General features: G+C 35.6%; 1 protein-coding gene across 2 annotated transcripts in view; it reads left to right on the top strand.

Moving 5' to 3' along the window:
- The window catches only part of SEMA3D (semaphorin 3D), a 206,112-nt gene that overhangs the window by 132,572 nt on the left and 48,767 nt on the right, over window positions 1–24,773 (top strand). For both annotated transcript variants that reach the window (XM_053553864.1, XM_053553863.1), the window contains one exon: window positions 13,398–13,540. In XM_053553864.1, coding sequence (XP_053409839.1) covers window positions 13,398–13,540 — 143 coding nt within the window. The remainder of the gene's footprint in view (window positions 1–13,397; window positions 13,541–24,773) is intronic.

The following is a 24,773-nucleotide window of genomic DNA, read 5'->3' on the forward strand; positions in this document are numbered from 1 at the left end:
CCTTTTATGGTTGTAGTAAATCAAATACTTATTGTACGCTGTGTCCTAAACATTATTCTGTGTTTGAATTTGAATTTATGATTTTAATATTCACAGTGGCATAGGAGATGTATTACTGTTTTCTGCTTTTTAAAGATGAGCAAACTTGGCTCGGCACCCGTAGCACAGTGGTTACAGTGCCAGCCACATATACCAAAGCTGGCGGGTTCAAATCCAGCCCAGACCAGCTAAAACAACAATGACAACTGTAATAAAAAATAACCGGGAGTTGTGGCAGGCACCTGTAGTCCCAGCTATTTGGGAGGCTGAGGCAAGAAGATCACTTAAACCCAAGAGTTTGAGGTTGCTGTGAGCTGTGACGCCACGGCACTCTACCGAGGGTGACATAGTGAGACTGTCTAAAAATAAATAAATAAATAAATACAGATGAGCAAACTGAAGTAAAGAGAATCGTAATGTAAATATCTGATATGCAGGATGTATTATCAGATATTGTTACCAGGAGTCGCAACCCACAGGTTAGAACTGCTGGCCTAGTGAAAAGGGGTTAATCGTAGTGCTAACGTCTGTTGCTTAACGATAATTTATACATGTATTGGGGTTAGGACATGACCCTTAAAAATTTTAAGCATATTGCCTTTGATTGATACTACTTTGTCTGATAACTATTTTATTTAGGGGATCATATAGTATTTTGGTTTTAAAAAACAAACAACCAGAAAAATCCCCAAGAAACTTCTAAATGAATTTATTTATTTAATTCAAGGAACATTATAAGACACCACATACACAATGCCTTACAACAGATTAGATTTTATCATGCTTTCCTTATGTGTTCTAGTTAACATATGACTTTATTCCATTGTATAGCAGAGTAACATGGCACTATTACTTAAGCAGACACCTTTTCTTATTCCCACCAGAGATACTGGGCGTTAGTGAAGGAAGGCAAGGTAAAGAATTCTTAGGGGCTATCTCTCTATCTCAGTGTCATTTAAGCAGTAACAACATAAACAAAAGGGAAACAGCTTTTAAAACATTTTAGTCAAAACCTCCAGATATATCTGTTTACACAACAATGTGATCTCCACGGACCAAAATAGTACCCTTAACAGGTCCTCTTCCTGGAGAAAACAAATATATAATCTCCCCTGCCACATGCCAGGCAAAACTATATTTCTGTGCATAGTGAGATTTTTGTGGAGTTATTTGCTTGGAAAGTATCTTAATAAATTTCCAAAAGCTTGGATATCTGTTTAGGTAATAAAAGATATTCTTATGGCTTATAAAGAAAGTATGAGGTTGTGTCTTTTAGTCTTGGGATGGCAGATATCATCCCATTACTACTTTTTTAAAAGATCATCCTATTTTTTTCCCCTAGCTATGACATTCCTTTACCCCAAAAAGGAATTGCAGCATTGTTAATATAATAAATGTAGGAAATACGTATTTTTCTGGATGAAAATGCTGTGTTAAGGGATTTACAAAGTAGGAAGCTATGAATTGGTTTATCATTCCCCTTAATAAACAACTTTTGATGTCCTATTACCTGCTGGATGCTAATCCACCAGGGGGGCCTTTGTAGACAGATGGGGGAGGCTGCTGACTGCATGGGTGGTGAATGCCTGACTTAGCCTGGAATACAAAGAAAGAGTAGGAGATTAAGCTACAAAGCTTCCTGAAAGCAATGGAGAGCCACTGATGGTTTTTTTATTATTATTATTAAAGGAGTCAGACCTTTGTTTTTTTTAAAGGTAGCTTAAAATATACATAGTATGTTTTTTAATAGCATGAGAGGAATGGCATGAAGGGAAAACTAAGGAGAATGAAGACAGAGAGAGAAGAGCCCACCACATGAAAACTGGGGACTAAGGCCTAAATAAAGGTGGTGGCAATGGGGATGGACAATATACAGCACAGAATATTTGGGAGAGAAGATATCATTTGTGAATAAAATAATCCAAAGATACAAGGCAGAATTCAAGAGACTTGGATGCCTGGAAAATGATGTTGCCATTAAAGGAGTAGCCGATAGTAAGGAAGGAATTGAAGGCAGGAGAAAAATTACATGTTAGAAGAAATTCCAGTGAACTGAATTCAGTCCAACGATTAAAACTTGGGAGAATTCACGCTTACAGTTCTAGGTCATTCAAGGCAGATTGCTTGGTGGTTAAAAGCCAGGGTGACAACATGATCTGGTTTGCCAAGGTCATTTCCAGGTGACCAGGATTTCGGTTGCCTTTTTACTCTCAAATTTAGCTTAAGAAAACATCATACCTCTGTTTCTGTGAAACTTAAGTATCTGTACTTAAATGTTAACTAGTCTTACTGGTCACCTTGGTCAAAACTTTCTGTGCTTTCAAATGTGGAATCAATTGGCAATAGCATCTATTCATAGTGTGGAAACAGGAATAAATTACATAATATAGAGAAGTCTTTTAAAAGACTATTTTAAGAGCTGAATTAGTGTCAGTATCATCCTCCTCCTCATCATCATCATTATTCCCGAAGGTAAGAGAGGTAGGAGATAGGACTAAAACCTCAGATGGTCTGTGATTCTTACTATTTATTTATTTAGAATCTCACTTTGTCACCATCAGTAGAGTGCTGTGGCATCATAGCTCACAGCAACCTCAAGCTCCTGGGCTCAAGAAATCCCTTTGCCTCGGCCTCCTGAGTAGCTGGGCCTAACACCACAAGGCCCTGCTATTTTTTTCTAGATGAGTTCTCCCTCTGGCTCAGGCTGGTGTGCCATTTCTTTTGCACTGTAAATTATTGACCGACTTTTCCTTTTTTCCTGCTATACTTCATAATTCTTTTAGGTTATTCATCTTCATAGTTTCAACCTTCTGTAGCTATTGAAGAATGCTTCCCATGACTATATTTACAACCTTCTATATATAATTGAGTGGCCTTATGAAATATTTATTTGGATGTCTTATATTTTTATCTCAGATTAAAAGAAAAAAATGATTATTTTATATGGGAATAAAGATATCCACACCTCAGCTTTAGTTGTAGCATTAACTTGCTTTGCGATTTTTACAAGTTCTTTAATGGTCTTTGACTTGCTGTGAGTTGTTTTCTAACTGGTCCTTCATACCCATTTCCTGATTTTATCTGAACTTTATATGCCAGTTACCTTGGAGTTATCTGTGATTCCTTCCTCTCCTACACCCCCTTTATCTAATCTATTCATAAGGGTGTTTGCTTCCTTCAAAATATGTGTCAACCTTCCTATGATAGAGTCAAATGTAGGAACCCCACTGAATAGGGTGGACCCGCCTGAAAGAATCAATCCCTACCCTTTCCTACTGGATGTCCCCCCTGGGAAAGGTAAATGGGCAGACCCCCACCCTTTAAGCAGATGTCCAATCCAGGAAAAGGAATTTCCCAACCCCACCTTTTAGACCTTTAAAACCCCCATCCACCATTGCCCATCTGTAGATTTCTTTCCTGGTTGGAGATCTCACCCCCACTGTACCCAGGTCGAATAAAGCCATTTTAATCGTACAAACCAGGACTCCATCTTCCTTTCGTCTCGCGCCTCGGAATAGTCTTTTATCTCTGGCTCCATAACCTTTAAATTACCACCATGTTCCAATAGGTCTCCATAACTTCATTTCTGGGAGGCGGGGGGGAAGGGTTGGCCACTATTTTATAGTTCCCTGACTGATCTATTTCTCAGGTCTTCTCCTTCTACCTACTTCTACTCTACTTGTAGAGTGCCTAAGGTAGTAACTAGAGTGGATGCTATATAAAATAAAATAAATAGTTTTATTTATTGGTATAATACTGAATTACTCTTTGCAACTTTCATTTGGGGATATATTAGAAATCACATACTAATTCAGAGTTAAACAGGTAGTGGAGGTGAGACTGAAACTCAGATATATATATATCCAGATCATGACATTAAGGATCTTTTCATTGTATGATTCAGTCCATCAGTCCAAATTCTCCCCTTTGACTACCCATGCCCTGCTGTTGCAGCTTTACTACATGGTTCATGTGCACCTGCCGTACTGGGTAGCAGCAAACCACAGTTGCTGGTCTGGTATTAGGAAAGAGAAGAGTTAGAAGATGTAGAGTTAGGCAAAGCAGTGAGAGAGCCTGGACATTCTGGCTGAAGCCAGGAAAATAAGCAGCAGGTCAGATGTTTGCCAAGGAGAAGACAGGCCAGAGTTAGAAGATCACGACATTTCAGGACAGTAGGTCAAGAGTTCCTTGAGCCATGGGAACTAGAGCAGAGCAAGGGGAAAAATTATAGAAACTATTTGAATGCTTATAATAAAGAGAAACCTGACAGACTAAGACAAAATATTGGTTCACCCAGGAAACATTTCTCCCTTTATTAGAAAGGACCATTTTCCAGACGTATTCAGCCTGTGGTCTAAAGGCAGAGTCCATGGGGGCATCTGGCTGCAGTCACGGGTGTGATGAGAGAGAATACAGATGTGCAATGTTGAGAAGGAATGTTATCTTAAAAGTATCTTATTTAATTTAATATTTTACGTAGCATGAAGAATGGGTGTTTCCAAATCTGGCTACCAAGTCCTTCTTTCCATCATGATACTAAGCTTATGAGAAGTGTAGCTTGCCGTGTCTTTTGAGGCTGGAGTGTGACTGCCTTTTTTGGTGGCATTTATAGGAATAAAGTCTTTGTTTCTGCCTCAACCTTAGACCTGCCACTTCACAGTTACTGACACAGGCTAGTTGTCTAAAGGTGTCCTGTCTAATATGGTAGACACTAGCTACAGGTGAATATTTTAATATAAATAATAGCTACTCAGGAGGCTGAGGCAGGAAGATCCCGGGAGCCCAAGAGTTCAAGGCCAGCGCAGGCAAGATAACAAGATCCTATTTCTACTAAAAAAAAGCAAAAAAACTTAAATTAATTAAAATAAAATACATTTAAAATTTGTTTCCTCTGTCATATTCGTGGGCTAGAGACTATATAGGACAACATAGATTTAAAGATTTCCATCAATGAAGCAATTTCTATTGGAGAAGGCTGATTCAGTGTATACTTGTTTACCAATTATGTACAATAGCCTACAACGGTATTAATATCAAATGCAATACATTTGAGGATTTTTTCAGGGGTCCTCAAACTTTTTAAACAGGGGGCCAGTTCACCGTCCCTCAGACTGTTGGAGGGCCGGACTATAGTTTAAAAAAAAAACAAAACTATGAACAAATTCTTATGCACACTGCACATATCTTATTTTGAAGTAAAAAAAAAAAAAAAAAAATGGGAACAAATACAATCACACCACCGCATGTGGCCCGCAGGCTGCAGTTTGAGGACCCCTGAATAGTGTGTGGATGCGAAACATACTACTAAGTTTTACAAGGTTGTTAACCTGTTGAAAAAAAAAAAAAGGGACGGATAATGGATATTTCAAATAATGCAGTCAATGTCAATGTCTTTTTCGTTTCTCCTATATGTTATTACGTCAGTATTATGCATTTCTGAATAGTTTGAGAATTTTTGTAAAATTTTATTTTCTGTACTTTTCAGTTTAAATTTCTACTTTTTACATGTCTGATATGAACATACTATGTTTCCGTTTAGGAAAATAAAATATTAAACTAAATTTTGAGTATTTAGCCATTAAGATGCATATTCTAAAGAATTATCACTTTTAACATGATGCTATGTGCAGCTTTTATAAATCTGTTTTATCAATGAACTACTTGGGGCGTTTAAAATCCTTAACCTATGTGTATGTATGCTGCAGTGTGTTCTGTGCTCCATTTGGCATTCACCAGAATGAGGCCAGCTAACCTTTCTATTTAATAGTGGAAGGATTCTTATCCGATTTTCTCTATGGACTATTTAATCCAGTTTTGAGACTTAAATCAGTATAAATCCCAATTCCTTCCTTAAGAGACAGAGCCACCTTTACATACCTTGCCAGGAAGATAAAAAATTTCAAAGATGAAATAGCATATGCAGTTCTAGATGAAGACTTAAAGGGTTCCGCAATTTCCTTTATCAACTTAATCTTATATCATGAAAAGAGAATATAGATAAAAGCATGGTTATGCAAACATAGTTAATCTTTTGTTAGAATTTTAGGATAAAACTAAGAAGTATGACCACTTGGAAAACGGAAACAAACAATAATGCCTCAGATGTGTGCATATGTTTTTGTTTCCTTTCCTGGAGTAGATGAGAACTTTTGTCTTAAATTTTCATTTTTAACCCATGGAGGCAGTTTTCATTGGAAGTTTTTCTTGGGGTGCTTTGTTGTCTGTAAATTCTCCTTCCACATGACAAGAGAAAATTTTAAAAAATAATAATGGGAACAAGATATTATAAGAAGAAATAAAAGGAAGTTAGGAACTCATTATCTGTTAAATCACTGGGGTGTGCTCACTGGTGTGCAAAGAGGTTCCTAGGAAGAAGGAAAGTGGTGTGTACTGCAGGCCACATGGGTTTATTCCATTTTAATTTGGCTGTGCCAAATGGTATCATGAATGGTATCATGCTAGAAGTTTATTTTTGAAAATGCGTGATTTCAAACCTCATTCCTATTGGGACATGTGTTTCAAATGCCAGAGGGGGAAAATGTGCTATAATAAAGCCCAGGTGCCCATTGGTATGACTTTAACTTATTTAATTCAACAACTATGCACTGATTAAATGATACCTATTTTTAGCCAAATTTGGCAGCAAGTCAGAATAGATTTTCTATCATAAAATGCTAACATTCTAAGACAGGATCTCAAAGAAATCTGCAAGAAAGAAACTCTATTCTTGCATCTTATATTTATTTTCAACACTTGTTTATGCTAATTATTTAAATCACAGAAGAGAACTTTTTTCATAATTAGATTATTTATATAATGAACATTTGGCTTAAACACCTCTAGCATTCCCCTCCAAAGCAGTTTTCTTATAGTTCTTATAAAAGAACCAACATTTAAGAAGCAGTTCAATAAAATCATAATAAACATAATAAGACTATATCAGTTGAAGGTTAACAGAAATAGCACTTGGAAAAGCATTTATGCTACTTTCCCCATTAATGTCATAATGAAATTTCAGAAATGTAGACTGATGTTACAGTCTACCTTTTGACTATTTCAAATGGCAAGGCTGCATTCAAATAATGTTTTTCACATCTGAAGCAGGCTGCCTTTGGGTTTCAGCCATATAGTGATGAATTGCCATATTTACTTATATTTCTTTTAGAATTTATACATTATGCTATGTCTTAGAATTGTGTTTTTGTGAACAAATGAATAGCAATCACTATATATAAACTTTCTCCATTTGAGTGTTTGAGGAAATCTTTATAAGTACCTCTCTCTTACACACCATTAATTCTTTTACCTATGATGCCTTTCTGTTTCAAATCAATGAATTCTCATTTGCAAAGAGAAGAGTGTGTATATGAAGCAAACATCACCGAGATACCAAAACCAGGAAAAGATCCAACTAAAAAGGAGAACTTCAGACCAATTTCACTAATGAATATAGATGCAAAAATTCTCAATAATAGTCTAGCTGATAGATTACAGTTTCTCATTAAAAAAGCCATACATCACCATCAAGTAGGTTTCAACCCAAGGACGCAAGGTTGGTTTAACACATGCAAGTCCATAAATGTAATTCTCCATATCAACAGAAGCAAAAACAAAGATCGGTATGATCCTCTCAAAAGATCAAAAAAAGCATTCGATAAAATCCAACATCCTTTTCTAAGTAGAACTTTGAAGAATATAAGCACAGGTGGCACATTTCTTAAACAGATGGAAGCCATCTACAACAAACCTATAGCTAATATTATACTGAATGGAGTAACACCAAAAGCTTTTCCACTCAGAGCTGGAAATAGACAAGGTTGTCCTCTATCACCACTACTATTCAACATAGTGCTAGAAGTTTTAGCCAATAAAATCAGGCAACAGAAGATAATAAAGGCCATCCAAATGTGGGCAGAAGAAGATAAACTCTCCCTCTTTGCTGATGATATGATCTTATACTTAGACAACCCAAAGACTCAAACCCAAGATTCTGGGAAGTAATCAAAAAAAAATATATATATATAGCAATGTCCCAGGATTTAAAATCAATGTCCACAAATCAGTAGCTTTTGTACATGCCAATAACAGCCAAGATGAGAAGCTAATCAAGGACACAATTCCCTTCACAGTAGCCCCCAATAAATGAAATACCTAGGAATATACCTAACAAAAGTGGTGAAGGATCTCTATAAAGAAAATTACGAAACCCTAAGAAAAGCAATAGCAGAAGATATTAACAAATTGAAGAACATATCATGCTCATGGCTGGGAAGAATTAACATTGTTAAAATGTCTTTAGTTCCCAAGCCATCTATAGACTGAATGCGATCCCTATTAAAATACCATCATCATACTTTCAAGAATTGAAAATCATAATTATTTGGTTTGCATGGAACTAGAAAAAAACCTGTACAGCGAAGGCAATTCTTAGTAATGAAAACAAGGCTTGTGGCATCAGCCTACCAGACTTTAGACTGTACTACAAGGCCATAGTGATCAAAGCAGCATGGTACTGGCACAAAAATACAGACATAGACATCTGGAATGGAACAGAAAACCAGGAGATGAAACTAATATCATATAGCCACCTGATCTTTGACAAACCAAACAAGAACTTAAACTGGGGGAAAGACACCATTTATTCAATAAATGGTGCTAGAAGAACTGGATATCCACATGTAAAAGACTGAAACTGGACCCACATATTTCTCCGCTCACTAAAATTGATTCAATATGGATAAAAGATCTAAATCTAAGGCATGAAACAATAAAAATCCTCCAAGAAAGTGTGGGAAAAACACTTGAAGGAATCAGCCTGAGGAAAGACTTTATGAAGAAGACTCAAGTGGCAATTGCAAGAACAACAAAAATAAACAAATGGGACTTAATTAAACTAAATAGCTTAATTAAAATGCATAGCTAAGGACACAACAACCAAAGCAAAGAGACAACCATCAGAATGGGGAAAGATATTTGCATATTATTAATCAGACAAAAGCTTAATAACTGGAATCTACAGAGAACTCAAATTAAGCCCCCCCAAAAGACCCAGCAATCCCTTAAATCAATGGGCAAGTGAGATGACTAGAACCTTCACTAAAGAAGACAGATGAAGAAGACAAATATGAAAAAATGCTCATCATCACTAATTATCAGAAGAATGCAAATTAAAACCATTCTGAGGCGGCCAGGGACTGTGGCTCATGCCTGTAATCCTAGTACTCTGAGTACTCTGAGAGGCCAATGCTGGTGGATTGCCTAAATTCACAGGTTCAAGACCAGCCTGAGCTAGAGGTAGACCTTGTCCCTAAAAATAGCCAGGCATTGTGGTGGGCACCTGTAGTACCAGCTACTTGGGAGGCTGAGGCAAGAGAATCGCTTGAGCCCAAGAGTTTCAGGTTGCTGTGAGATATGATGCCACGGAACTCTACCAAGGATGACAAAGTGAGACTCTGTTTCAAAAATAAATAAATCCACCCTGAGATATCACCTAACCCCAGTGAGAATGGTCCACATTTCAAAGTCTCAAAGCTGCAAATGCTGGTGTGGATGTGGAGAGAAGGGAATACTTTTAGTGCTGGTGGGACTGCAAACTAATACAGCCTTTTTTGGAAGGAAGTACAGAGAATCCTCAAAGAACTCAAACTAGACTCCCATTTGATCCTGCAATCCCATTAGTGGGCATCTACCCAGAAGAAAAAAAAATATTTTATCATAAGGATATCTGCACTAGACTGTTTATTGCAGTTCAATTTACAATTGCCAAATTGTGGAAACAACCTAAATGCCCACCAATCCAGGGATGGTTTTACAAGCTATGGTATATGTATACCATGGAATACTATTTAGCCATAAAAAGATGGAGGCTTTACATCTTTTGTATTAACCTGGATGGAGATGGAACACATTCTTCTTAGTAAAGCAGCATAAGAATGGAAAAGCAAGAATCCAATGTAGTCAATTCTCAGTATGAGGACAATTGATACTAGCACATGATGAGGGGTAAGGGAATGGGAAAGGGCAGACAGGGATGGAGGGAGGGTGTGGGGGGTCACAGTGTGTGACACACCTCTTGGGGGTGGGACAAAATTATAAGAGGGACTTTAACAAATGAAAGCAATGTAAGCTGGTTCTTTGTACCGTCCATGATTCCCCAAAAATAAAAAATAAAAAAAGAGAGAGAGAAGAGTGTGTAAATTTTGTACCACTGTTATTTTTTTTAAGAATTCAGCTTGATCATTATGTAGGTCTGATAAGATACTAACCTTTTTTTTTTTTTCTCCACAGTAGAGAAAGGGTTTATTCCACGTAGCACTAAGCAGGGAAATGGGAGCAATCTCTCAGATCTGCTTCACCAGGGATTGGGAGGACAGGGTTTTTAAAGACAGTTTGGTGGGTAAAAGATTTGGCAAACAGAGTCTGCGGATTGGCTGGTTTGGGGGACAGAGCCATTGGTCCTTTTGTGTGGACTGTCTAGATGGGTTAGTTGCTGGAATGCAGAACATTGGATGGAGGATTGAAGACTATTTGGGTCAGTTCTGCGGTCCACTGGAAGGCAAGACATGGAAGATACCGCAAAAACTATCCCTGGGTTCTGAGCAGATGATGTTATTTGCTAATAAGAGTCAAGAATCTTTACAACTACCAGCTGTGTCCTCCAGCATAACAATTATACAGAAGCAAACAGGGGGACAGAGACTAACCATTACCAAGCCAACATTTCAAGGGGCATCACACTGCATGTGTAAATTCCACTTAAGGTGCTAAGATAAATTCTTCTCATGTAAATGCCTATTTTAAACTAACATGTTTGTGAAGAAGAAGGAAGCCAGTCATATTTCTATAATTTCTGCATAGCTGCAGTTTTATCCCTTTTTTGCCACATTCTAATTTTTTAGGAATTTATATTTATTATTCAGTCCTTACTCCCCCTGTCTAGCCATACATCTGTGTTATTGATCTGGGGTTAACAAGTCAATCTGTATCCTTTTCCCCATATATAGAACCATAGCCTGTGTTAGTAACTCATAGATATGTATATTGTGTATGTGTAATTATCTATAGGGTATTATTATATTTTTGCATTTATATATGTTTCAAATAAATGTGCTAGTTCAACTAGAGATTTTCTTCTAATTTGGTTCCATTGGACTTAGACAAGTATAAACATAACACATTCTCTATATCATTACTGATCCTTTGATCTATGTCTGTGGGAGGCCACAGTTGGTTGGTATTTTTGTTGGTTGTTTTTGTTTTTTTCTCTATTTATGGGTGCAATAGCTCTTCAAGTCATTGGAAACATCATGGCTAGGCCTTCTTAGGCACATCTTGACTGTGTCAGTATTTCCTTAATCAAGAGTATAACTGGTTTGAAGTGAAGAGTCAGTTCTTACTTATTTTTGTTTTGATGCTAACAATGTTTCTTTTTTGCTCTAAGTTCCTTGAATATAGTAATATTTTAAATAAATTATTTATTTTCATTAATTTGCTGAAATCCTATAGGGAAATTTGTTTCCATAGAGTTGTAGAGTTTTTTTTTTTTTTTTAAGAAAATATATTTAAAAACAACAGAAGTGTTAATATGTGACTAAAGAAAGAATGTTTGCTCAAGGATCAAAACCAAGTATTTATGATTTATCATCAACTTGAAAGAGGGACTGGGAATAATGACCTTAAGTGGAATTGTTAATGGGCCTTGCCAATTTAAGATTAATTAGAAATGAAAAATTTTCTAAACTTTATGTGGTTTTCTAAATTTTAATTTTTATGTACATTTTTCTGCCCGTACCAAGGTGAGAGTATCAGAATTGTAAGAGTCCATTGGCATTCCTACTTCCAGAAAAGACCAGGGAAATAACAAAGAATAGAGTTAGGAAAGTATGTGCATATATTTCCATCCTGTCTTTCCCTTCCAAGGCTTCTCATTAAAGCAGAGAAGAGATTGGATGGAAGACATGGGCAGGCCCAGAGAAGCTAGGATGACAGTGATGAAACCACTCATCATTTGGACTCCAGCTAGGATGACAATGATGAAACCACTCATCATTTGGACTCCAGCACTAATTTTTGTCTGTTGAAGAAGGCTATTGTGAAGCTTTCTTTGTTGTGCCATTGACCAATGGCTGTAAGTTTACAGGGCAGTGATTTTTCAGTACTCCTGAAGTACACAGCAATCAGAGACTTAGGCAAAACCCTAGACAAGGAAAAGTTAATCTTTTTTTAGCACCCACCAAATTCTTTTTCCTTCTGAAACATTTTGTCTTTTCTTTTCTGTTTCCTTAACACTCAGAAGTGCTCTGTGCTTCTTTTCAGGTGCCTTACGTTTTCCACTTAAAATCCTACCTTTGTTCTGCAATGATCATTCTACATGTCTTCTTTGCTTTAATCAAATGATTATTTCTGAACTAGCTCCAGCCAATTACAGATCTGTCATCTTGTTAATTCACAATTATATAAAACCAAGACTTAAAATGCCCAATATTTTGTAAGCAAGCAGTTAGTAATCGAAATTCATCTATCATTGATACAGTGCAAAGGAATTTATTTTATTTGCAAATATTTTTTCACTTTGTATATATTATAGACATCTTTCCATGGGTGGACTCAATATTCTTCTTTATTGTCATAATAATGATAATTACTACCATCCCTATTACTGTTTTAATAATCAATTGCATTAATTGAATTCATTACATATTAGATACTGCCAGATACTACATGCTTTATAAGTATTAATTCATTTGGTCATCTTACTCAATAGATGCCATTGGCAACCTTATATTTTGCATGAGAAAATTAAGACATAGTGAAGATAAATGATTTGTCTAAAGTCACTTGTCCAATAAGGGGCAGAGACAAGGTAGAAACTCAGAAAGAGCGCTTCCAGAACCTATCTGGAGTTGACCTAAGTATTATTGGTTTTTCCATTTTTTTTCCCCTTGGGGCGTGACATAAAATGTAGCCAAGAGCATCAGAATATGTCAAAATTTGGGATATACTTAGTCTTTCCTAAGCTCTTTATAAAGACATATGGTTAAAAAACAGTGGTTTCATCATATGGAAGATAAATATAAAATAATAAAGTCTCCAGAATTTGGAAACATTTGTAAGTAATTTAGACCAGTCATGTGTCACCTGTTCTGTGGAATTCCTAGAGAAGTGTTCAGTACCTCTTTACACTAAAGCATGATTCTATGTTGTATCATGTTTATTTGTAGACAGCTCATTCCCCACATTACAACCATGGTTCCTTTTTTTTGTTCTGATAGTAATTGTTTTACATATAAAAAACACCAGTGCTCTTAGCAGCTTGATTATTTCATTATCTAATTTTATTTCTTCTTTTCTTCAAATAGGAGCCAAATTTATTGGAACTTTCTCCATACCAGACACCTACAATCCAGATGATGATAAAATATATTTTTTCTTTCGTGAATCATCTCAAGAAGGCAGCACTTCTGATAAGACCATCCTTTCTCGAGTTGGAAGAGTTTGTAAGGCAAGATATATTTATGTATTTCACTTAAAGCACATATGTTATGTACTGTATGAAATGGTTAATTGTGCAATATTGAAGTAAAAATTAGTGTCTATTATTCATAAATGATGGCATACATTCATAATGTTCTGCTTTCATAATTTTTGAGATACAAAAGTAAAAAATTCATAGTTTTCAAATATTGTATTTTATTTTTCTAGTGTTTGAACCGTTGCCCCAGTATGACTTACACTCTTTGGAAGTTTATTACTTTCATTGAGGAGCTATCTCTTTGCTCTTCCCAGTAAAATCACTGCATCGTCCTGATTTATGAATGTTAAAATGTTTTTGTGCAATCTTAAGTAATCTCATTTTAAAATTGAAAGCAATGTAATCACAGAGCAACATAAACATTAATAGAATTATATTCTGTATATTTATGAACACACATTGCACCTATAAAATTAAATATCTTTACATGAACCAAAGAAGTTGAAAATATGCTTAAGTTATTAGCTTATTAAATAAGTTTTATATCATTTATTTAGATACGGTTCTGAGAGAAAAAGGGATAAAGAGGAAAAAACAACCAAAAATGCATAATATTTATTTTGAAGAATGCTGCAATTAGTTTTTAATATTGCCTTTTTATGTGTTTCAAACAAACACAGAAACTATGAGATGTTTCCATTTTGTGCCATGAAAGCTCTCACTTAATTCAATATAAGCATTAGATTAATAGAATAATAATACTTACCAGAATTACACTATTGTCTTCAGCAAATTATTTTTCTGTTTGGATTTATCTCTACTGGGATAACCATTCCTTCCTACAGACATCTTAAGAACTAGCTTGGTTCTTAAAGGGAAGCACTGTTAAGTTAATAAATACTCTCAGCGGGAAGCTTTCTTTGGTCTTCCAAAAACTTTTCATTTTCTTCCATCTAAGCCCATCACTTTTTGTTTCAATCTGTACCCTCAGGCTTCTGAACACTTCCAAGGACAGAAATATAAACCATCATTGCACTTAAAAGTGCTAATGGCTTTGAATGAGGCCAACTTGTGAGCCCCAGATCATTCTTTACCTAGTGTGTCCTAGCCAATAATGCTGTCTCCCACTGATCCCTTCATCCCCAGGGGACAGATTCTCTAAAAAGCATCTCATTCTTTCAGAGTCCAAGAATTCACAGTCATTTCTCTTAAAGCCTCTTGCCCAGAGATGAATGGTGGTCGCCTGGAGTAGTTTCAGTGTGTTAGTGTAGTGAAGCATGCCTTATAGCAACAGTATCTTGACCCTGAAAAACTGTGCTGTGGGTGGACATTATTTGTATTAATGAGCTTCGTTAAATATGTCACAAGGGATTTACCATCAATTCAACAAATTTAAGAGTTGCTTTCTGCTGAACACAGAGTACAAGTATGTGTATAGTGAACCAGTTCAGTGCTTCTTTCTTGATAGAGCTGATTCACCTGATGCAAACTCACTTTTAACAAAGTAATGTTTTATGCGAGTATAAATAAATTGAAAGTTAATCTGAGAGACGCAGAAATATAGGAAAGAAAAATGGAGTATTCCTTTCTATAAATTTCTGTATTGAAAGTATATCTTCTCAGCATCATTCATGGAATATTTTATTTATATTATGAACGAACTGTTATAGAACTAAAAAGGCAGAGATAATTGTAGTAAACAAGTCTTCCTACCAGAAAAAAAAAAAACCTCGGAGGACACACAGCAAGATTTTGTCAGGCTATTGTTCTTGATTAAAAAGCTAACAAATTGTGAGATCAAATAAGGGCGTGTAATGGTTGAATTTTCTTTAAAAAACCAGCCATCCTGCACTCATTAGTGTATCTCTTAATCACTCTTTCAGGTGAACACCATCTTCAGAATGTCTCACGAAACACGGGATCCACTGACCAACTGTTTACAATATTCGCTTCTAAATGATTTCTTTGCAATCATAGACACAGCACATGCTGCCCATGTTTCTAACTTTTGCTTAATAATTTAATATTAAAAAGTGAGCACTTCCAGGGATTTCACTGACAATGGCAAAATGACTTAAAATCTTTTTTTAAAATGTTGACATGACCTATAAAATAGTAACAAGTTAGTAATTTAAAAAACCCTCATCATTATTGGTGCTACAGTATATTATTTTCACATAAAAATATGCTCTTGACATTATTCAGAACTTATTTAGAACAACCTTTCTGTTGTTTCTTCTTTTCCTTCCTCACTATAATATGGTTTTTGTTTTTGACAAGTAATAGCAGGATACGTGTCTATGCTAGGAGACAAAGTTGAGTTCAGTAGATATGTACAAAGATCTAAAAAGGAAGAAATCGTGTTAGAGAGAATTAAGAGTACACTTGGTACTCTGCTGATTTTACAAGCTATTCTAGTGGCATGTCAGTCCTTTATACTATTTGTTTCACCAGCATATTCCCACATACTTGGAAATATTCAGGTTTTGCTGTTCTTATTAGTTTCCATTTTTAATTAAGTACTTTGGCACAATAAAAAAAAATCTGTCCACAGTTTTAAGAGCTCCCTACCTTTTCAGCTGCTAACTAAAAACATTCTGTATTAATCCGTAAAAATAGTTTTATTGATCTAAGATAATACTATTAGACTAAGTAGGATGTAGTGATTGATGGGGAGATTTTGGTAATAAGCAGACATTATAAAAATGACTAAAGGATTATTTACAGTACTAGGGTGCATCTTTTTAACTTCATAACCCATTCACTCATTATTTTACTATTTCATCACTTCAAAAAATAGCAACAAGATATAAATAATTCCTGTGCAAAATGCACTATATTAGACAATTAGTGTACGTAATAAGCTACTGTCCCATTTCCTTAGAAACTCATAGTCAGTGAGGGTTATGGACATGTAGAAATAATTACAGTATAATGTGATGGAGGTAGGAGCTGAGAACTCTAGGCAGTGAATTTCCGAAACATTATATGAAGGAAGTGGTACTCGAATTGATTCCTAAGGGAGGAATAGGACTACTCTAAGTAAAGGAATATAAGGCAGGCATTTCAGGCAGCACTGGGACAGGATTTATTTTGTTTGTTTAACAGTGAAATCTTATTTTAAGTGGAATTCATGGGTGTGTGAGGGGAGAAATGTCTTTTGAGACTAGTGAGGTAACTTGGAAGATAAGAAGTCTTATTTTCATGCTTGCCGAAGTGAACGTTATCTCTCTGGCAATAAAAGTTATAAAATGTATCAGGGAAAAATGTGGCAAGATGGGTAGCTATATTTAGCGACAATTTCACAATAGGCACAAAGGGAAAAGGGTAAGTTTAAAAGACATTTCAGATGCAATCTATGTGTAGATTTCTAAAAGGTCATTAATTTATTACCACTTTCTTATTAATTTCTTAGTATACATAATGTGTCCAATGAAACTTACTGTGGTGATGGTAATGTTCTATATCTGCACTATCCAATATTGGAGCCATGCAGCTGGTAGTGTTGAAATATTATTATCATGGCAGAGGAACTGAATTTTTAATGCATTTTAATTCTACTTTGCTCCTATCATGGAGACTTTGACACTTGCCCTGTAGACACATACTTCTATATTCTTGGTAATTGTGATTTCTAGAAAATAAAGCATGGATCAGGGAAATGCACAAAGAGATAACATTCTGATATGAGAGAAGAAACATCAAAAAATGTTTCTGAGCATTGATTTTATATTTGGACATGTTGAACATGATATGGGTCTGAGATATGCTGGCATATTAGCCCTTTGAAAATATGAACCTGAGGCCCTGTAGTGTCTAGATCAGTGGTTCTCAACCTTCCTAGTGCCGTAACCCTTTAATACAGTTTCTCTACCGCCAACCACAAAATTATTTTCCTTGCTACTACATAACTGTGATTTTGCTACTGTTATGAATCATAATGTAAATATCTGATATGCAGGATGGTCTTAGGTGACCCCTGTGAAAGTATCGTTTGACCCCTAAAGAGGTTGCAACCCACAGGTTGATAACCACTGGTCTAGACTCATAAATTTTAAAATCACAGTGTCTTGGTGGTTCTTGAAGCCATGGAAATATCTGATAATATTCAGGAAGATTTGCTATGTGAACTAAAAGGGCAAGGACAGAATCTTGAGGGACAGTGGCATTTAAAAAGTACAAATTGTCTGCAAAGGCTATTAATAGGAAATGCGTGGATAGCTGGGTGGAGACCTGGGCAAGAGTGTTGTCACAAGTCAAGGTAAAGACCGCTTCAAAAAGAAAGCAGTTGTCAATGATAACACATACCACACAGAGGTGAGGTCAGATATGACTAAAAACCAAGTATTAGATTTAGCAGCAAGAATATCATCATCACTTTTGCCTGAATAAGAGAAATGTTCAACTTAAAAATCATATCTAGGCTTACGTCTTTATCTGCTTCTTACCATCTCCCTTTCTTAACCTAGAAAATGAGAACAATCATCTTTTCCATAACTATTTTATCAAGAAAATGTAAGGCTTAAATTATATCATATGAATTTGGATGCAATGGATATTGAGGAGGTTACTGAAAACAAAGGTGAATTAGGTAGATTTCTATTTTCAAACATGAAACAATCTTAAATCCTGTGAATACCTGGTCAGACTACAGTGATTTAAATGCCCTGAATCTCTCTCACACACACACACTCCCCATACATACGCATGTTTGGAGTGAGATCAACGTACTTTGCTTAGGAATGGAAGAAACTGTTGCTGGTGACGGTGGTAGTATCTGTGTAGTGGGTCACTAGGGACAGGTTAGTTACCAAAGTTTATGAGGAAGTAATAATATTTTATTCATTTGAAAGACTGAAATTATTATTATTACTTTACCTTCATTATAGGAATATTAGTACTTTGAGGATGTATTTTATTTCTGATCATCGTCAAAATAATTTGGAGCTACGTTTGGTGAAAATTGTATGAACAATTTGAGCAATACAAATTAAAGAGATATAGATGGGGAGAGACTTACAAAGTAAAGATACAGACTTAAACAATAGTTTTACACAGCAATATTGGTCAATGACAGCCTGCGAATAAGTACCTTCATCCAAAGAATATCTTTCAAACCCAGAATGTTTATCATTGAACATTGCAGAGCACATTTCCTAAGGAGGAATAATTTTTATGGCATCATTATATTCTAGTCAAACTAGTTACTGAGTCCTCTCAATAAGTGTTTACACTTGAATGATTTATATAGTCTCTGTGAAGCTATATTCAGAATATAGTATTCTGAAGCACTAAGTTTAAACTCTGGAGAACTGATCTCAGAAATGGCAAATTACATAGATCTTCACGATAAGGTACTACATGTTGACTGAATGAAAAAGTGAAACAGCATGAAATAAACTCTCTGAAAAGATCCGTGTCTATTTACTTTGCCAATTAATACTTTCGGGATACATTATTTATGTCTGTGTGATGTTTATCACCTTGTGTGTGAGAGTGTGCACACACATAAGTGAGTATATGTGTGTGTGCTTCCCTTCAAGACCCACTTTTTAAGCTAATGTATGGAAGTACCAGTTTGTTCCCTGTCACTTGCTTGTGATTTTTCACCACAAGACTGTTTTGCATTACTTTTGGATCCAGTCATTTTTGGAAGAGCTGCCCGTTAGCTTCCTTACACTAGCCCACTCCAGATTCCAGCTGTAGATGATGCCAGTTCTCTTTTTGTTTGCAGTATTTCCTTTTGTCTTTGCCAGGAATTCAGTTTGTATGGCCTTTTCACATAACTTGCCTGGGGGTCTCATTAATAGCCCTCTGCTTCAATTCCACTCGCATTGTCTATTTTGATATATGGTCCTATTTGGACAATCACTGCCTTTGAAGATTTGTGTTTTTAGGTCGATGACACTTTCCGTATTTATTGATCTCCGTCGAGCTGTGGTTTTTACTTTCCGCATGTCCCTTACAACCTAAATGAGAGATTTAGTGCCCACAACTTACAGATGTGCCCTTGCTTCACTTCCATCTGTTTTCCTGTCGCAGAGATTCCTAGGAGGGGATTTATACTGTTTGCTGTAGCCTTTTCTTTATTTTATGAACTCTGATTCCTACCTTGAAAAGACTGCTTAATATACATAGATTTACCTTACTTAATGTGCTAAATCTTCAAAACTAAGTTTTTTATCATCATGTATTACCCATGTTCTGCATTTCTAATAATCTTTACAAGTGTTTGAAGTAGTTGGAAAAACGTGTTCCCCATTTCTGTTTGCTTTGTCATTCTCCAATGGCAAACCACAAACAGTTGCCTTTAAACACTATTCTTTATAAAGAATAAATTTATTTTCCTGGACAATCTCTCCCCTTCAAAGCTAGTGTGTTCGATACTTGCTATGTTTTCTTCTTCTCTCCTCTTTGTCTTAGATATTAGAGTTTGTATATATTGGTTTCTCTGCTACTAAGGGATCTCAGAATTATTAGAAGGAGAAATGAAAGATTCCATGTCTTTGGCTGTCAAGTTGTCTAGAATTTATTTTAGATTCCTAAGTGTCAAAAAAGAAAAGGCACTAAAACCTTTGGAAACTGTGAAAAGCAAGTGCTGATAGATCTTATTCTGACAAGAGAAATATGCCTATAAAGTCACCTTTCTCTTTAAAAATTTCTTACTATAACTTCAGTTTCTAAAGAAAATAAGTAAAAAGGTATCTGCTGCTGCACGTTGCAACTTTCTGCAGGTTGAATGGTTGTTTCTACAACTTAGTTCACAACTCACAGCCATTTTCTTCTTGATTAATGTTATTGTTTTCTTTTTTGGCTTTTATCTTTTAATGGTTAGAACTCTTTTATTGTACCAGTGAACCAGTTATGTGAAACACAGTCATGGTATGTTGCAAAAGAAGAGTCACAGGTGGAAAAGGAAAGTACAACTTAGTTTTATCATCTGATTTAGTGTGTGTAACTTCACTACCTTGCATTTATTCATTTAAAGCATTGAAATATTTTCATTTAAGCTCTTCCTTATGGGGTACACTTTCAATGAGGGGAGGCTTTTTGTGTCTTATTCCATGTTTCATGACTTGTTTCTACCACATGATGATTATAGTTTCAGTCTTCTAAATAGGCCACACCAAATGGGATTATCCTTATTATTAACTATTTACAGAGCCTCTGAGGCAGAGCTTTTGTATCAGTTTTCAGAAAACATTCTAAAACCTGTTTCTAGGAACAGTGAAGATTAAGGCAGCACAGAGAGAAGAAGATTGTATGATTGCTATCAGATTTATTATAAACGACAACTCAGATAATGAATATGAATGATATGTATCAAATCAAAAACAAAAAAGTACTTAATTTCCCTAATCTTATTTGTTGAATTTGTAAAAATGGTCTATAGGAAGTCGGTGTGTTTATCTCAATGTGACAGTTTTGGTGAAGGAGAAAGATTTTCATTGGTTTATTATAGTATTTATACCACACTTCTAAAGAAGATGAGTCGGGCTGGGCAACATAGCTCAGTGCTTAGAGCAATGGCCCTGCACTCAGGCCCTGGGCCTTCTTAACAAAAAAAAAAAAAGAGAGTGGTGTTAATTCAAGCTAAAATCTCCATGAGCTAATGTTATTAATGGGTAGAGCTGAGGAGGAGGGGGCACACTGCATAGATCATGGCTCTCAGAGTGTTTAAGAGATTTCTATTCTCTTATTTACATACAGATGGAGAAGAGCAACATTAGGCAAACGATCTAAATTTTAAGCAAAGAGGCATTTTAACTTCTAATTCCAGCATCACAATTATTTTAAGTTTTTAAGGCATGTCATTTTCTAGTGGATATTGATTTGAAAAGCCTGATGTCTTTCAACGTAAACTCATTAATGGGGTTCCACATCTCTGATGCCTATCAGCTTTTTCATAGAGCAGAACATGTTTTAAATATCTTGGTGACTTCACTGGTTTTATAAAATCTTCTGTAATTTAAGAGGATAGGAGGTAAAAGTCAATTATTACATTTTCCAAGAGCTTCTGTTTTCCATGAAAATGACAATATTTATAAAGTAGTGAGAGATCCTTGAAGAGAATGGTGTATACAGACAACATCATGTTTAACAGATGACCCAGCACAGTGACCCAAAGGTCAAAAGGCACACTCCATAAAACTTCACGTGTGGCAGCTTTTAGCTCCTCTACATGTCTCTGTAAGATTTATTAGGGCTTGAGTTTATGGGGACAGTAGAAGGAAAATGTAATACTTTTGCCTGTCTCATGGCTGACTACCTATTAGTAGATACTGTGATTAGGAAATCATAGTAATTCATAAACTGCAGGCATCGCCCTATTAAATGACTCAGAGGTATTATATTTAAATGCTGCTGATGGATTGCAAATTGTGTTTTGTCTTTAGTTTTTTTTCTCTTTTTATTCATCACTTTAAAAGTAAGAAATATTTCCAACATGTAATAAGTTTTGGAGGAAAAGAAAACAGGCACCCTCTGTGCTCACCACCCAAATTAAACACATGTAGTCAACCTTGTTTATATTTAATTTATTTGTTACTTTCATCTGAGTCTTTGTGTAGAGGGTGTCAAGGCTTTTGGCAAACTACCCACAAAGAGGCTGTGACAAATAGCTAGAAACACATAGAAGTGACTGGTGACCAGAGCTGCTGATTCTGACATCTCAATAATAAATCCATTGTGCTAGTGACACTGTTGTATTCTTTAGAACTTCACAAAAATAAGCAAGGAGGTGACAATTTAGTACAAAAGTGGTTACCTCCCTTTCAGCTCTCAGCTCGGCTTAAAGTTCTTAGAGGGGATTGTGAGGATTTGCAAACAAATCCAGAGACTGAGAGCTGGTCAACAAAGTCAGCCCAACTGACACTTCCCTACAAGAGAAATACAACTCCTTGTAAATTGAACTTTGCTATCATGGGTCATGCTTCTGGATGTCTGTAAGAGTTACTATCCAGTCGTTAAATGCTTATAATCCATTCCTGAGAGCTATTATCCAGAAACTGTACTTGTTTGCCTGTTGACAGCAGGTGGCCAGCAGCTTTGACCTGGATTGTTTTGCTTTATTTTTATCTTTTGATTCCTTAAGGGGCTAGCAAAGGCTGTTGGAGAGGCAGGCAAGAGCATTTAAAAATTATTTTGTTAGTGAAATCACAATTTCTATTTGCCAGGTTAAAAAGAATGCAGGTACGGTTTAGATCCCTTTCTTCGCCAACAAATCTGGAGCTACTAGAATAGTCAGAATTTTCTCCTGGTTACAATTAAATATGAGTAATATTTGTAAGTAAAGAGAAAATGCTTGAAATAGACACTTACTGCTACTTTTATAAAATAGAATGCTTAAAAGAAAATATGCTCATTTTTATGATGAAGTAGTGTTATATAGACCTGTAAAACAAATGTTGAGTGAATATTCTAAAGATACATTTATTCATTTAGCAAAATAATCTGAGCATCTATTCTGTGATAAAAGCAAAGAAGTAAACCACATACAGTCCCTGGCATGGTATTCATGAGCACTGATGTATTTCTTTACATATATTGAATCAACACTGTTTTTAGTTTTCATTGCTAATCCTCTAAAAAATATGCAAATATAGGCAGGCAAAATATAAAAAAAAACAAACATGTAAGAATAGTACATTAAAATTAAAATATTTTACTAAGGCTCTGCCTAGTAGAAATAGAGATTTGCTAAGAAACATTCAGGTATAAAGGTCAGATATGGGACCTTAAAAAGATATTAATTGAGGTCATGAAAAAGGTGTGGAAATAACTTATATTTTTAAAATTTATTTTAAAATCTCTGCTAATTCCATATTTACATTTTCTCACTGTAATTCTAGTGTACATGAATACAGAATTCATTATAACATTAGGAGGAAGCATCAATATTTTTGCCCATTCTTACTAATGTCTAGATTTCTATTTTGATAATATCTGAGGATATTATCATTAAAAATAATTTTATCCAGATAAAACTGCCTTCACATCTGCAGACATCTGAAGTCATCCAATAGCTGCCTGAAATACTAGTTCTATTTTTGAGCAGTGCTACTCAATTAATAAAAGTATCATACACCAAATATAAAATTAGGGGCAAATGCAGACATGCTTATATAAGAATGTCATTGTATAGAATATATTATATGTTGTTTTTTTTCATAACAGAACTCAAATATTTCACTTCTTTGTCAACTACTAAAGCATTAGTGGTTCTTCCTCGTGTCCTTCCCTGTGTACCTAATAACATACAGACACTTTGGCCGCATTAAAGCCTGCCTTGATCTCAGCCCAATTTACTTTTATAACATTTTCCTCCACTATTTCAATGATCCCAGTCTTCAGCTAAGCCCAAATTGTCCTGTTTCTCCCTTTTTTGTTCTTGATTGTTCTACCCATTGTCCTCTTCACTGGTTTCTATCATATTCTGAACCAATCTGTGAATATATAGTCCAGGGATGTCCAACCTTTTTTCTTTTCTTCTGCACACTGGAAGAGTAAGTATTCTCTTTGACCACACAGTAAGTACACAAACACTAACAAAAGCCTATGAACAACAACAACAAAAATGTCTCATGCATACTCTTCGTGATATCTTACACCACAAATAAGCAAAAAAAGGTCTTCTTCAATGAAGCCTTTTCTCATTTTTCTGCTACAAAAAAATTGCAGAGGTGATCCAAATCTTTTTTTTTTGTGGGGAGGCCAGAGTCTCACTTTGCCACCCCTGGTAGAGTGCTGTGGCATCATAGTTCATGGCAACCTCAAACTCTTGGGTTTAAGTTATTCTGTTGTCTCAGCTTTCCGAGTAGATGAGACTACAGGTGCCTGCCACAGTGCTGGCTGTTTTTAGAGAGGAGGTCTTGCTCTGGCTCAGGCTCATCTCGAACCTGTGAGCTCAGGCAATCCATCCTCCTCGGCCTCCCAGAGTGCTAGGATTACACATGGCAATTCTAACTTTTGACTCAGGCTTTCTGAAGACTTTTATCAATTTTAACTTGTATTTTTAGCTATTCAGTGACTATTAAACATGTATTTGTTAACTGCCTGATAGGCAGGGTGTTAGTGACGTATCTGGAATAGGTCGAGTGAAAGGAAAATGAGGGTGGATTTTCTTGTGATAATAAAAATTATTAGAAAATGAACTAAAAGTTTTTGTGCTTTTTATTATTACCACATGTCAGCAATTCTAAATTGTATCAGTGGCAAAATACTGTTTCTGGAAAAGTCTTGTTGGTCCTTGGTCCAGGTTCTA

Source organism: Nycticebus coucang, chromosome 11, assembly GCF_027406575.1.
Source record: "Nycticebus coucang isolate mNycCou1 chromosome 11, mNycCou1.pri, whole genome shotgun sequence".
NCBI classification, from domain to species: domain Eukaryota; kingdom Metazoa; phylum Chordata; class Mammalia; order Primates; family Lorisidae; genus Nycticebus; species Nycticebus coucang.